Source organism: Capra hircus, chromosome 2 (assembly GCF_001704415.2).
Source record: "Capra hircus breed San Clemente chromosome 2, ASM170441v1, whole genome shotgun sequence".
Taxonomy (NCBI): domain Eukaryota; kingdom Metazoa; phylum Chordata; class Mammalia; order Artiodactyla; family Bovidae; genus Capra; species Capra hircus.
This window is the reverse complement of record NC_030809.1, coordinates 118614329-118630972: the sequence shown is the minus strand read 5'-3', so window position 1 is coordinate 118630972 and position 16644 is coordinate 118614329. Positions and strand designations below refer to the sequence as shown.

At 37.2% G+C, this 16644-nt stretch overlaps 1 protein-coding gene across 2 annotated transcripts in view; it reads left to right on the top strand.

The window, feature by feature from the left end:
* SESTD1 (SEC14 and spectrin domain containing 1) overlaps positions 1–16644 on the top strand; it is a 139860-nt gene that overhangs the window by 69417 nt on the left and 53799 nt on the right. For both annotated transcript variants that reach the window (XM_018065247.1, XM_018065252.1), the window contains exon 5: positions 1149–1262. In XM_018065247.1, the coding sequence (XP_017920736.1) occupies positions 1149–1262 (114 nt within the window). The remainder of the gene's footprint in view (positions 1–1148; positions 1263–16644) is intronic.

Here is a 16644-nt window from a genome sequence, read left to right as displayed (position 1 = left end):
AGGTTCTGTCTGAGGAGTCAGGCTATAAGCAGTTAGTTACATTACTAAGTAATGTAACATCATATACTGATAAATGCTATTTAGAAAAGTAAATTGATGAAAGGGGTCTGAGTCAAATGTTGCTGCTTTACATAGGATGGTCAGAGAAAGTCTCTCTAAAGAGGAGGGACTATTTGAGTAGAATCCTAAATAAACTGAGAAAGTGCTCCTAGGTATAGGGCAAAGAACATTCCAGGCAGAGGAAACATCAAGGGCGTAGTCTTGAGCTGGGAACAGACCTGTCACTTTCCAGGCGCAGCAAGAAGGCCAGCGTGGCTGTGGTAGAGGAGTGAGCTAAGAGGGGAGAGGCGTGTGATGAGGTCTGAGGTCATGGGGCCTTGAGCTGGGCAGGCTTCCTGGCTTTGCTAGGGGTTTTTTATTCTGAGTATGAAAAAATGCAAAACTGGGAGGCCTGCTAAGAGGGTTTCAAAAAGCTGACTTATTTGGCGATATCAGCAATGTAGGTGGTAGAAACGGGTAGGTTTAATTAAGATATATTTTAAAAATAGACTCTATGGGACTTACTGATAAGATACATATGGAATATATATTAGCTCAGTAAATGTTAATTTCCATTCTTTAGGTGATGATGTGAATAACCGTATCTAGCAAATGTGAAATTGTATTTGTGGAGGTTTAGCTTTGTCGTCTTCTTCAAGTTAATAATCATGTAGAATCTTGGCTTCTTTATATAATGGAATAAGAAGCTTATTTTGTTAGAAAATTGATTTACATTATTGGGAGAAATTCTCAAAGATGATTGTGTTAGACAAAATTTTTTTCATATCATAGAAAAGCCAAATTTAATAATTTCTGAACTAAAAATTATCTTGCAGTTTAAATATATTCCTATTAGAGATTCAGTAAAACACAAAAATAATTCACATGTGCTGTCTTTAAACATTATTTTCTGAATCAGCTTGTCTTTCAAATATTTCTTTATTGCCTTGTATGTTTTGCAGTTTGCAGCGTTTCTTGTGTTTTATCACTTCAATTATTTTCCAGAGGTCTCTTACTCTGCTCAATCATGAATACCTAATAATTTACAACTTCAGTAAATTACTAACTTTACATGTATAATTTTTTCTTTTTTTTTTTGTATTTTATAGAATGTTGTTCCAGCTGAAGTGTCCCTTGTTTGTGTAGTGAAGCCAGATGAATTCTGGGATAAGAAAGTAACACATTTTTGTTTTTGGAAAGAAAAGGATAGACTTGGCTTTGAGGTAAATATACTCTATGAAAAAGCAGAAGTGTGCTGTATCTTTAAAAACAGCATTTTGCTGGTATTATTCTGTTTGTTCAGCATTGGATACTATGCAGTGCTTACACAATGCTCAGCCTAAGTAATGATTAATATTTAGTCAGCATTCTTGTTGAATGAATTACTCTTTGTCAAGGCCACAGATGCTTTCTTGTTTTCATTTTTATTAATCTTTGTGAATTCTTTTGAATAAGTAGAACCTTTCCATTAAAAACATTTTTGGGGACTTTCCTGTTGTTCCAGTGGTTAAGACTTTGTGCTTTTTGATCCCTGGTTGGGGAACTGAGATACCATGGGCTGTGCAACATGGCAAAAAAAAAAAATATATATATATATATATAACATTACCAAGAAGGCATTTAGCTAATACTAGGAATCCTAGGGAGAAGGCAGTGGTACCCCACTCCAGTGCTCTTGCCTGGAAAATCCCATGGACGGAGGAGCCTGGTGGGCTGCAGTCCATGGGGTCGCTAAGAGTCGGACACGACTGAGCGACTTCACTTTCACTTTTCACTTTCATGCATTGGAGAAGGAAATGGCAACCCCACTCCAGTGTTCTTGCCTGGAGAATCCCAGGGACAGGGGAGCCTGGTGGGCTGCCATCTGTGGGGTCGCAGAGTTGGACACGACTGACGCGACTTAGCAGCAGCAGCAGGAAATCCTAGACATTTAGAAATTAAAGTCAGAGTCTATTTGGTATGATGTCATAATTATTTCTTAGTATCTGGTTTGGTTTTGATATATAAAAAGTTATTCATCCTTCCCTGTTTACAGTATGCTCTCCCTCTTACTTTTCTTGTGTGAAACTTCAGTTGACCTTTGAACAACATGGGTTTGAACTGCACAGGTCTGTTTACAAGTGGAGTTTTTCAATAAGTACATGTTAACCCTCCGTATTTGCAGGTTTAACGTGCACAGATAGAGAGGGCCATTCATTGTACTTTGCCATTTTGTGTAAGGGACTTGAGCACCGTGGATTTTGGTGTCAGTGGAGTGTCCTAGAACCAGTCTCCTGTGGACATTGAGGGGAGGCTTACATATTATTATTGTGGGTCAGAAAGAAGTCTCAAGGTAGAATGCAAATTTAAACAATTCTCTCACATTTCCTTCCACAGCCTATTAATCCCAGCTTCCTAGTTGGAGAGTCCATAGATGTTAACCTTTACGTTAGCTAGAGTGTGGAAGCACTGAAGGGTGCCAGCGCCTAACCCAGCCCTGTAAAACCTAGAGCCTTGGAATGTTTCCAAGAGTTGGGCAATGAAAAATCAATGTATTTTTTGCATGAAATATCTTAAAAATGTGTAACATTTTTCCTGCACTTTGAAGTTAAGTATAATATTCATCTATTTTAGTGTACAGTTCTGAGAGTTCTGATAAACGCAGACTGGTCTGTAATCACCACAGTGAAGAAATCCAGGGAATATTACGTCACTCCAAAAATTCTATCATGTTCTTTAGTCAGCTCCTTCTTCCATCTTTAGGCCTGACAACCACCGATCTGTTTTATGTTGTGTGTTTTTTGCCTTTTTCAGAATCCCATATAAGTAAAATGAGAAAGTATGTAGCATTTTACGTTTACTTCTTTCATATACATATTTGCATTTGGGATTCATCTGTGTTGTTGGGTGTTCTGGTGGTTCCTTTCTTATTGGCAGGTAGTAATCCACTATTTAGATGGACCACAGTCTGTTTATTCATTCCCTGATTGAAGGACATTTGGGATTGTTTTCAGGTTTTGGTAATTACAAGTAGTCACTGTAAATATTCGTGTATAGATTTTGCGTGAAATTTTTTTTAAGAGATAAAATATCTAGGAGTGGGATTATTGGGTCGTATGGTAAGTGTATGTTTATTTACTTTGTAAGAAACTTCCAAACCAACAGTTTCAAGGTGGCTGTATCACCTTGCATTCCCATAAATTGTGTGAAGTTCCAGTTGCATCTTGGCGGCACTTAGTATTATCAGATTTTGTTTCAAAATTATAGTTACCCTAGTAGGTGTGTAGATGTTTATCAGTATTGTTTTACTTTGTGTTTCCCCAGTGGTTAATGATGTTAGTATATTTTCAAGTATTCGTTAGCCATCCATATACTTTCTTTCATGATGTCTGTTCAACTCTACTCATTTTTTAAAAAGTAATTAAGGTTTTTGAGAATTATGCATGTGTTTTGGATAGAAGTCCTTTGTCAGATATGCCATATGCAAAACCTGCATCTCAATTTGTTGTTTGCCTTCTCATTCTCAACAGCGTTTTTAGAGAAGATTTTTAATTCTGATGAAATCTGGATTTTAAATTTTTTCTTTTATGAATCAGGCTTTTGGTGTCATAGCTGAGATGTCTTTGCCTCAGCCAAGGTCACGAAGATTTCATGTTTTGTTTTAGATGTTGTGTAATTTTAGGTTTTATATTTAGATCGGTGATCTATTTTGAGTTAATACTTGTGTGAATTATTGTCTGACAGTATATATTTAATGACTTCAGTTATTTTATGTTTGTTAAGATTTGGTTTTTGAGCCAGTAGATGCTCTACTTGCTGACTTCCTCACGCGCGTGTATTCTCCATGTACTGCGCGTGTGTATTCTGCTTCGGGGGTGGCGTGATCTGCAGCCATCAAGGTTGTTCATGGTGGTGTTCATGGGCTTTGTAGTGTTCTGTCTGCTTATTCTACCAGTTACTGAAAGAGGAATATTATGCTCTTTCAGCTATAATTGTGTGTTTTTTTGTCCTGTCATTTCTATTGGTTTTTGCTTAATGTATTTTAGAGTTCTTACTCAGTTCTTACTTAAGATTTCATTATTAAATGTCCTTTTTTTAATCCATGATGATACATCTGGTTCTGAGGTACATGTTGTCTGATACTACTGTAGCTGTCCCAGCTTCTTTTACATTTACAGTGGGTTTTTTTTTTTTAATAGATTTAGTATAGTTGGGTCTTATTTTCATATCCAATCTGACAGTCTCTGTCTTTTTAGTGATTTGTAAGACCAATTATATTTAATTAATCGTTAGTATGTTTGGATTAAAATCTTCTATCTTGCTAGATTTTATGTAGTTTTTCTTTTTCTGCCTGCTTTTGAATTATTTTTATAATTGCATTTTATCTTCATTTAGTTCAGTTCAGTTCAGTCACTCAGTCGTGTCCGACTCTCTGTTACCCCATGAATCGCACGCAGCATGCCAGGCCTCTCTGTCCATCACCATCTCCCAGAGTTCACTCAGACTCACGTCCATCACGTCAGTGATGCCATCCAGCCATCTCATCCTCAGTCATCCCCTTCTCCTCCTGTCCCCAATCCCTCCCAGCATGAGTCTTTTCCAATGAGTCAACTCTTCGCATGAGGTGGCCAAAGTACTGGAGTTTCAGCTTTAGCATCATTCCTTCCAAAGAACACCCAGGACTGTCTTTAGAATGGACTGGTTGGATCTCCTTGCAGTCCTAGGGACTCTCAAGAGTCTTCTCCAATACCACAATTCAAAAGCATCAATTCTCTGGCGCTCAGCCTTCTACACAGTCCAACATCCATACATGACCACAGGAAAAACCATAGCTTTGACTAGACGGACCTTTGCTGGCAAAGTAATATCTCTGCTTTTGAATATGCTACCTAGGTTGGTCATAACTTTCCTTCCAAGGAGTAAGCGTCTTTTAATTTCATGGCTGCAGTCACCATCTGCAGTGATTTTGGAGCCCCCCAAAATAAAGTCTGACACTGTTTCCACTGTTTCCCAATCTATTTCCCATGAAGTGATGGAACCAGATAACATGATCTTTGTTTTCTGAATGTTGAGCTTTAAGCCAACTTTTTCACTCTCCTCTTTCACTTTTCATCAAGAGGCTTTTTAGTTCCTCTTCACTTTCTGCCATAAGGGTGGTGCTATCTGCATATCTGAGGTTACTGATATTTCTCCTGGCAATCTTGATTCCAGCTTGTGCTTCTTCCAGCCCAGGATTTCCCATGATGTACTCTGCATAGAAGTTAAATAAGCCAGGTGACAATACACAGCCTTGACGTACTCCTTTTCCTATTTGGAACCAGTCTGTTGTTCCATGTCCAGTTCTAACTGTTGCTTCCTGACCTGCATATAGGTTTCTCAAGAGGCAGGTCAGGTGGTCTGGTATTCCCATCTCTTTCAGAATTTCCACGGTTTATTGTGGTCCACACAGTCAAAGGCTTTGGCATAGTCAATAAGGCAGAAATAGATGCAGGGCAAAGGCTAATAGAATTTTGCCAAGAGAACGCACTGGTCATAGCAAACACCCTCTTCCAACAACACAAGAGAAGACTCTACACATGGACATCACAAGATGGTCAACACAGAAATCAGATTGATTATATTCTTTGCGGCCAAAGATGAAGAAGCTCTATACAGTCAGCAAAAACAAGACTGGGAGCTGACTGTGGCTCAGATCATGAGCTCCTTATTGCCAAATTCAGATTTAAATTGAAGAAAGTAGGGAAAGCCACTAGACCATTCAGGTATGACCTAAATCAAATCCCTTATGACTGTCTTCATTATTGACTGGTAATTTATATCTCTTAATTTTTCCAGTGGTTGCCCTGGGTTTATCATATACATCTTTAATTAATGGAGTCTTATCTTCAAATAATACACCATTTAACACTGGTACCCCTTAGTACAGTATGTCTCTAATACTTTCCTCCATTGTTTTCATGCATTTTACTTTCACTATACTGGAAGCACAGAATATACTGCTACTATTTTTGCTGTAATATCTGTATAGAAATTAAAATAAAAATTAATTTCATATGTCTTCACTTATGATATTTCCAGTATTACTCATTTCAGCTTTTTGGCTGGTATAGTCCTTCTGCCTAAAGAACTTCCTTTAAACATATCTAGCATTGCAGGTCTGTTGGCTTTGAATTTTCTTAGATTTTGTTTGCCTGAAAAAAATGTTTCTGTTTCAGGTCTGAAAATTATTTTCAGTTGGTATCGTTTTTTTTTTTTTTCCCATTATTTGACTTTTTTTTCTTTTAGCATGTTAACTGTATCACACCTTCTAAATCATATCTGTATCATTGCCTTCTCACCTCCTTGGTGTCTGAGAACTCTGCTTTCACTTGTATCTTTGGTCTTCTATAGGTTATATATCTTTTTTAAATCTCCTTAGCCACCTTTAAAATTTTTGCTTCATTTTTAATTTTTAGCAGTTTTATTTGGTGTTAATTTTATTAGTTGTTTGCTTCACTTCTTGGACCTCTGATTTGACTTCTGTCATCAGTTTTGGAAAATTCTTAAGACATTTTCTTTTCAAATATTTCCTTCACCTCATTTTATTTTTCTACTCTTTCTAGACCTCCTATTGCATGTATGTTAGACGATGTGAAATTTTCTCACCGTTCTAGGTTGGTGTTCTATTTTATTTTTTTCTTTTTGTGTTTCAGTTTGGATATTTTCCTGTTGATCTGTTTTCAAGTTCACTGCCTGCTTCCTTAGCTGTGTTGAGTCTGTTGATGAGCCATTTGTAGATGGACTTTATCTCTTTTTATCATGTTTTTGGTTTGTAGCATTTCTTCTGGATTCTTTCTGATGGTTTCTGTCTCTTTGCTGTAATCCTTGTGTGTTTTGCCTGTTGTCTTCCAGATCTTCCATGAGAACTTCAGGCATAAATAATAGTTATCTTAGTTCCTTAGCCAGTAGTTTCAGTATCTGGGTCTCTCTTACTCCAGTTATATTGTTTGGTTTTTGGTCTTGGCAGTATGTTGTTTCCACTCTTGCTTTTTGTATGTTGCATGTTGGACATCTTGTTAGGACAGTAAAGACTGAGATAAACTGTATTTGTGCCTGTACGGGAGCCCCTCTTGTTTTTGCTGGGCTCTTGGTGGGACAGGGACGGGCTTGATTTAGTCTAGACAGGAGTTGAACTGGCTCTGGCTGTTGCTCTCCTTTTCCTCGGGGCATGACAGGCTTCAGACTCCTCCAGAGTGGGTGTTTGTTTCACCCTCAGCTGTAGATCTTTCTTTTGTGCCTGTGTGTCTCAGAAAAGGTTTCTCTTTGCACGCCGCTCAGCACTAGACTACTGTTACTTGTTACTCAGTGTTTGTCAGTGGTTCATTTTTTTCTTGTTCTGATTCAGCTTCGGTCCTAGGAATGCTTTGGGACCCAGGGTCTAGAGGGTCTAGGACCCGCTTTCCCAGCTTTAGGAAGACTAGCAGTCTGGGTTCATAATATATCCCTGCCTCTACTAGGATAGAGGGCCTTTCTTTCCCCTTCCTCCAGCTGCAGTGGGGTTTTGCGTTCAAAGGGCTTCCCAGGTGGTTCAGTGCTAAAGAATCCACCTGCCAAGAAGGAGAGGTGGGTTTGATCCCTGGATCAGAAAGGTCCCCTGAAGAAGGAAATGGCAATCCACTCCGGTATTCTTGCCTGGGAAATCCCATGGACAGAGGAGCCTGGCGGGCTATTGTCTGTGGGGTTGCAGAGAATCTGACACAATCGAGTGATTAAAAAACAAAACAGCACAGGTCATCCTGTCTCACTGGCTTCCCTCAGCGCCTGAAAGTTCTTGTCCCTTAGGGATGACAGAGTTGAGGAATCTGGGCTGTGCTTCAGCTTCCTGCCTTTCCCTTGGTGGTTGCTGTCCCCTTACCCTAGGTCTTTTTTGTGATTTCTTACCTCCCTATCCACAATCTTTCTCATGAGTCTCTGAGAGGTCTGTGGAGAAGAATCTGCAGGTACTTTTGAATTCTTCTTGTATCTTTGTTTCCAACAGGTTCAGTACCTTTATAACAAACCACATTTGGCCTTTAGCAATTCATTGGAAAATTTGGCTGGATTCTTAATCTGACTTGTATCATACCTGGTATTTTCCCCAGGTAAGCAAGTGTTCCAGCTCCATTTGTCCTTGAAGGAGGGTCTTTACTGGTTTTCCTGTGGACTTAACTCTGTGATGTGTTAAAAAAATTTCATGTTTCAGACTAATTTGCATTACTTTGTTGTTCTTGTAAGGATTGGAGCAATGTTCTTTCCATCTTTCTACATATCCTAAGCAGAAGACAGATGTTTTGTTTGCCAGTGTCATCTGGCAAACTTCTGTCGTGGGCTGATTTGACCGTGATGTAGACTTACTAGAAGCTGTTCGCCAGCAGTGCAAGGGAAGGCAGCCCTGGCTGTTGGATAGGAAAGGTGTTAGCCTAATTGCCAGATGGAAAACTGCGTCCCATGGAGGAGAGTCAGAAGCGGACTGAGGGAAGGCAGTAAACGCTGGACGCAAGAGGCCTGCGTGGAGCCCTGGTGAGCGAGTATTTCATCCAGGCGGGGAGGGCTGCCTTATATGCCAGGGCCATGCAGGCAGTGTTGCTCTGATGGAATGCAGAGTGGACAGAGGCCAGTAGTTTAGACGCTAACACTGTGAACACCAAGTAAGAGCAGAGATCCCTTTCGTGAGGAGCTTGTCACATCCTGCTTAAGTGAGGCATCTGCTCAGAAATGGTATGCCTAGTTGGGTTTCATGCTATATGAATTTGTAATGGCTAAATACCTTGCATCTTAGAGGGTAAAATGGAAGACAGAGAATTCCTATCTGCCTTGAACTGATATCGTAGATAGTTTAGTTTTAACTTAGTTTTAAAACTATGGTTTTACAGCTTATTGTATCAGTATATTTCTTTCACATATTGAAGAGATCCAGCTATTTTTCTAGCTAGATAAGTAAATAAGCACTAGACACTTATTTAAAAGCCTGATGTCTTAATGAGATGAGAGTAATTTCAAATGCTGGCTAATATACCACCAAACATAATCTGCTCTAAGGGGCAATTCAAAACCAGTCATTAAATGATACTTAGAACTACATATCATTATAGATGTTTGTTTGATTAACAGTTACTTTCCTTGATGTTATTTTGGATCATTTGAGTTGTCATAATTGAGCTTATGTTTTTGTATATATTCTAAATATTTTTAAAAGAATAACTGTTATGAGTACTGATATTCCTATAAGCAAAAGTTTATGTTTTACCTTATTGAATTATTCATCACAAAAATTTATTACCAGCTGTCCACAGTATTCATCAAATAAATATCCAGTTGTCGTTTTAATGACGGCTTGTTACCGTGATTTCATATTTTCCTGCCTATTATCCTTTCTATTTTTTTTTCCCCCCTCTGGATGACCTTCCTCTTGTCCAATTTCCTAGTGTTTTTCATCAGCCATTGAATATTCCTCATCTCAGGACATCTCATTGGTCATCTAAATATTTCTTTACATATTCTTCCTGTCTCTGAAATAGATACCTACCTGTTCATTTTCCTTGTTAGCAACTCAGATATTCCAGGGCTTTCTGACCTTCAGTAGCATTATACCTGGTGCTTTGGTACCTTTTGCTGGTTAGTTGATAGTATCTATATAGTCTAATGACAAGGTAGAATTGAAGTAGTGCTGGCATTAATCTTAAATTGAGAAACTAATAATCAAAAGGATCTTATTTTCTCATTCTTTATTGTCATTCATGAAGGTAAAAATTTTTTTTTAAATTTTACTGGTAATGTTAACCAGTAAGAGCAGTAATGTTAACCACCAGTAATGTTAACCACAGTTCTAAGTTGTCTTCTTGTCTTATTTCTTCTATTACGTCATCTGATCCTTTTTTCTTTTTGAGGCCATACCAGTGTTAGGATCCCGGACCAGACTTCCTTCATGTTTCTGTCAAGAATACCTGTGGTACCATCACTTCTGACTTCTTTCTAGTTTTTGCAGAAAATTATTTTCTTCAGTGAGAAAAATATTCCCCAGCCAACAGATACAACCAAATACACACATTGAAATAGTATAACAGATAACATACACGTGAATCTGTATTAAACACTCAGAGACACACTTTGATTTTAGATCTTGCACACACATTTTTAGCATGAATCAAATTTAAAAAGTAACAGCATCTGAGTGCCTACAGAGTGAAAGTTTCAGTGTTAGATTCTTTGAGAATTTTTTATTAGGGAAGGATAAGTATTTTAGTTATAGATGGAAGAGTGGGAGTAAAGGAGAAATAAGTTTTGGGTCTTTCTGTAAATTAGATTCCAGTAAACCTTCATAAATCTTTGATTAAAAACTATATGATAAATACCTTTTTCCTCAAACTTGTTGAACAGTGGTATGTACTAGTTAGCAAAATATTGTGGTTTAGTTGTTTCATTTGTCTTGTCTTAACCTCTCTCTAACATATGTAAAATAAAGGAAAAAATATTTATGTAGGACATTACTATTTTAAAAATGTTATGTTTTTATTTCCTTTGAAAGGACTTGGCAAAAGTTTGAAAAACTCTCGTAGGTAGTATTTTTCCCTCCATCTTATAGTTCTTCCATTTTACTCTGGTTCACTTTGCACTTGTTACCAGGTGTCAGATTTCCCTGGAGATATATCTAAAGTTTAAATTTCTGCTTATTAAAGTGATAACTACTTTAAATATAACCAATAACCCTTTTCTTTAAGATTTTAATTATATCTGTACATACTAAGATATTCATGGCGATGAATATTTGAGGATAATTAACATTGGTTGTGCTTACTCAACCGCTCAGTAATGCCTGCCTCTTTGCAATCCCATAGACTGTAGCCCTCCAGGCTGCTCTGTTCATGGGGATTGTCTTGGTAAGAATACTGTAGTGGGTTGCCATTTCCTCCTCCAGGGGATGTTAAAAATCAGGATATGATCCCCACCACATCCCTGAATAGGTAAGATAAAGCATATGCTAAAGAGTGATTTTCATAAGGCTAAAGTCAGGACACCCGTGTGACTATAAAATAACCGTAAGTGAGACACATCCTGCAACTCATTACCTAATGAAGTCATCGGTAACTGTGAGGTGTGGTTCAAAGAGCACTTGAGGAATTTAGGGCTTTCATAGACAGATAAGATTGCCAAAGTAGACACAATATTAGCTAATGTCCTAATCCATAAATTCTAAACTTTAAGATTCTGTTACCCTACTGAACATAAATTTATGCTATTGAAATAGTATGTGTATAACATATAGTATCCGCATGAATTGTACTAAGCATACAGAGACACATTTTCATTTTAGATCTTGCACACATAAATAAAATTATTTTAGCATAAATAAAATTTTTAAAAATCCACCGATGATACATCATTTGCATTTCTCTTGAACAAAATCTAAGATTTACCCCTTGTTCCTACCGAGATTAGTACCTATTGAAAGAGAAAGTCGGTTAAAGTCACAAGTCTAGCTCTGCGTGAACGAACGCCCAAGAATATCTTTTGCCCATTCCCTAAGATTTAGATAGTGTTTCTGATATGTGAAGTATATTTTTAATAGAATTATATTTTGTAAAATTTGAATTTGAACATTAGTGACATCAGTTCAGTTTAGTTCAGTCACTCAGCCGTGTCCGACTCTCTGCAACCCCATGAACCGCAGCATGCCAGGCCTCCCCTGTCCATCACGAACTGCCGGAGTCTACCCAAACCCATGTCCATTGAGTTAGTATCAATCTCTCTTTAAGCTTTGTATTCCTAACCAAGACTAGTGGGGTTTTTTTTTTCAATGTTTTCCCATATTATTTTCCAAATTATTAAATGCTTAAAGGAAGAATTCACTTTTTAAAATTTCCCCTTTTCAAAAATATAAGCAATTTCTTTTTCATTTAAAGTGTTGCTGCTGTCCAGTTGCTCAGTTGTATATGACTCTTTGCAACCCCATGAATGGCATCATGCCAGGCTTCCCTGTCCTTCGCTATCTCCCTGAGTTTGTTCAAACTCATGTCCATTGAGTTTGTGATGCCATCCAACCATCTCATCCTCTGTCACCCCCTTCTTCTCCTGCCCTCAGTCTCTCCCAGCAACAGGGTCTTTTCAAATGAGTCAGCTCTTTGCATCAAGGGGCCAGAGTATTGGAGCTTCAGCTTTAACATCCATCCTTCCAGTGAATATTCAGGGTTAATTTCCTTTAGGATGACGGGCTTGATCTCTTTTGCTGTCCAAGACTCTCTAGAGTCTTCTTCAGCACCATAGTTTGAAAGCATCAATTCTGCGGCACTCAGCCTTCTCTATGGCCAACTCTCACATCTGTACCTGACTACTGGAAAACCATACGGACCTTTGTTGGCAAAGTGATGTCTCTGCTTTGTAATGCCTGTCTAGGTTTGTCACAGCTTTTTTTCCAAGGAGCAATCATCTTTTAATTTCATGGCTGCAGTCACCATCCACAGTGATTTTAAAGCCCAAGAAAATAAAGTCTGTCACTGTTTGTATTTTTCTCCCCATTTATTTGCCTTGAAATGATGGGACTAGATGCCATGAACTTAGGTTTTAGAATGTTGAGTTCTAAGCCAGCTTTTTCACTCTTCTCTTTCACCTTCATCAAAGACTCTGTAGTTCTTCTTTGCTTTCTACCATTAGGATGATGTCATCTGTATATGTGAGGTTATTGATATTTCTTCTGGCCATCTTGATTCCAGCTTGAGCTTCATCCAGCCCAGAATTTCGCATGATGTACCCTGCGTATGTGTTAAATAAGCAGAGTGACAATATACAGCTTTGATGTACACCTTTCCCAGTAATACATTAGCTTTTGTTTTCTTTATACCTTTTGATCCCCTTAACACATTTCTTCACACCCCACCCCACCTAGTAGTTCTCTGTATTTATGAGCTTGTTTTTGTTTGCCAACTTAGATTCCCCATATGAGATGCTATTTATCTTTCTCCTTCTGACTTAGCCAGAAGGTAAAGAGGTTTTGGAGAAACTTCCATGCTGTTTTTATTTAGATTTAAAAAAATTTCATGTTGGGTTGGTTTTTGCCATACAGTAATGCAAATCAGCCATAATTAAACATACATTCTTTCCATTTCCTCTCCTTCTCTCCCACCTTCCCTCCCTCCAAGTCATCACAGAGCTTCAGACTGGGCTCCCTGTGCTACACAGCAGCTTCTCACTCGCTGTCCACCTTACACCCAATAGTCTGTGTATATTGATGCCACTTTCTCCATTTGTCCCACTCTCTTCCTCCCCTGCTGTGTCCACAAGTCCATTCTCTGCCTGTGCATCGCCTTTCCTTCCTTGAAAATAGGTTCAGGAATATCATTTTTCTAGGTGGTATATATATGTTAGTATAGTATATTTGTTTTTCTCTTTCTGACCTACTTCACTATGATAACAGGCTCTAGGTTCATCCGCCTCACTAGAATTGACTCAGATTCGTTCTTTCTATGGTTGAGTAATATTTCACTGTATATACGTACCAGATCTTCTTTATCCATTCATCAGCTGATGAACATCTAGGTTGCTTCCATGTCCTGGCTGCTGTAAACAGTGCAGCTGTGAACATGGGAATACATGTCTCTTCTTTGTTTACGGCTTTCTCAGAGTATACGCCCACTAGTGCAGTTGCTGGGTCATATGGCAGATTTATTCCTCATTTTTTAAGGAATCTCCGTACTGTTGTCCATAATGGCTATATCAGTTACATTCCCACCAACAGTGTAGGAGGGGGTCCCTTTTCTCCACCTCCTCTCCTGCATTTATTGCTTGTAGGGTTTCTGATGATGGCCATTCTGACTGGTGTGAGGCGATCCCTCACTGCTCTGGTTTGCATCTCTCTACTAATTAGTGATGTTGGACACATTTGCACGTGTTTGCTGTCTGCCCGTTTTTGAATTGGATGTCTGTTTTTTGCTGTTGAGTTCTGAGTTCTTTATACGTTTTTGGATATTGGCTCCTTACCAGATATATGATTTCCAAGTACTGTCTTCCATTGAGTTTGTTTGCCGTTTCATTTTGTTGATGGTTCCTTTTGCTGTGCAGAAGCTTTTTAGTATGATGCAGTCCTGCTTATTTATTTTTATTGCTTTTACTTTTGGTGTCAGATTTAAAAAAATCAGTGCCAAGACCTCTGTCAGGGAGTTTACAGCCTGTATTTTCTTCTAGGAGTTTTAAGGTTCCAGGTCTTATGCTCAAAATTGAGCTATTTTGAGTTAACTTAAGCTTAACTGAGTTTAAAATCTTTCTAATATTATCAATTGACTAGTTAGGTGGAAATCTATCAATCATTTGGAAATCTATCAGTCATTTAAGATTTATTACTAAGCTGGAAATTATAAATGATACGGTGGTTTTACTTAAAAGAAACACTTGTCAATAACAGAAACTGTAAAATTCACTGCTAGTTGTTATATAACAACTTAATAAGGAGCATAAGAATGGTAATAATCCTAAAAATTTAACTCAGAGCAATTATCCTGATGAATAAATTGTACTCATTTCACCAAAATTATTATTTATCATAATGTCTTTAGTACTCTAAAAATTATGGTAAAAGAGGATAGTATATAATGTGATTAGAGCAAATTTGGATCTTCATTATGGGGACTGAAAGACCTTCTACACAAAGAGTTGTCTACCAGCTTCGACAAACCTGTACTCATATAATTGCTTAAAAGGAAATATAAAAAAGTATAAAAGTAAACCAGCTAAATTTTTTTTTTAGTATAAAAGTAAAATTTCAAAGATCAGGTTATAAAAATAATTTCCCCCCTCTGTTTGTGCTGGCATAATACCACTTTTCATCCTAATTTATGTGTGATTTTATCCAACATGAAAATAGATAATTTTAAAGATGATTTACGATTCATTCTGTCTTACATAACTATTTTAAAATTAAAGATTATGAATTCCATTTGTAGATAAGTCAAAATTGGTCTTTTTACTTTGGTATATGTTAAGATAGTATTATGAAGTTCACTTTGATGCAGTATTTTATAATAGTAATAGTTTAGTGAATTTCTTTTTAAAATTTAAACTCATTGCATATTATTTCTATATTATATTCTGGACAAAGCAATAAAATTGCTGTATAATGATACAAGGTTTTTGTAACTGGGAAGTGCTGCTTTAGAGTGATACAGTGGGTTATTTTCTGAGATGTTCCATTCCTCTAAGAGTGGTATTAAGTATTTTTTGAAAAATGAAATGTTAAATTCATGGTTCCATCTTCTCCACAAGTAGACATTGTTTGATTTTTAAGAAGATTTGCTTTTGAGCTAGCAAAATGGGACTTTTTATTAATTAACCATTTTAGAGTAGATGAAAATGTCAATAGATATGAAAGTTTTATAGATAATATAAAGAACTTAATAGATAATAAGATAATAGATTATAAACTTTATAGATAATAAAGAACTGATAATAGTATGTCTAAATGAATGTTTTAATACTGTTATGCACTTGTATCTTTCTGTGTGTTAATCACTCAGTCGTGTCTGACTTTCTTGTGACCCCATGGGCTATAAACCTGCCAGGCTCCTGTGTCCATGGGATTATCCAGGCAGGAATACTGGAGTGGGTAGCCTTCCATTCTCCTTCCTAACTCAGAGACTGAACCCACGTCTCCTGCATTGCAAGTGTATTCTTTACTATCTGAGCTGCTAGGAAAGTCTGTCTTTTTGTGTCTTCTGTACTTTGTATTAGAATTTTCAGCAGTTGTGTCATTATTTATGTGTTTTCATATTTTGAATCTTAGGGTAAAAAGGGGGTCACACATAATGCATGTGACCTCAATATGTTTTGAACTCTTATTTTCTAATTTTCTTTTTAATTTTGGTGATCATTGCTTTGGAGGACTAAATTTTTATTTAATTATTTTTATTTTCCTCTTTGCCAGGTAATAAAACATCTCCCATAAGATAAAATGAATCCCTGATTTGCACTGTTTTATATTTTAACTTGTGTGCAGGTTTGGTGTATTAGTGATTGCTTTAAGAACTGTTAAGGAAAGGGAATATAGGAAATTTTCCTAGTATAAATTTTTGAAATGTAAGAAGCTGCAATGAATGGTCTTAGAGAAAGTAACCTAGCATGGGAATCCAAATTTGTTTTACCACATTGATTTGGAAATGTGTTAGGTTGTTTTTTTTTTTTTTAATATATAGATTATTTACTTTCTAATCTGTTTCTGTAATTTACTAAGGTCCAGAGATCTTTCTCTAAATAATTTCCTTTTTTAAAATTAGGGTTAGGGTTAGAATTAGCATTCTAATTTCACCTCAGACCTTAAGCCTCACTTCCCCATGCTCAGCCCTGAAAAATGTACCATCATATTTTTGCTTGTGTATTTGAAGTTACTGTGTTTGTGAAGTCACATTCTTCTGTGATGGTTGCTGTCACTTAGAGTTCAGTTTGCTGTCTGTTTAAAGGTGATTTGTCCTCTTGGAAGCAGTTGTCTGTATAGTTTATGTGTTGCATTCTGGCAAGTGGTGTCATTTTCCAAAGGCAGTTGAAAACAACACCAACTGTGTGCTGAGAGGAAGGCTTCTCCTTTCTTCTTAGGATGACACTCCTGACTCACTTGAAAAGAAGATTCTT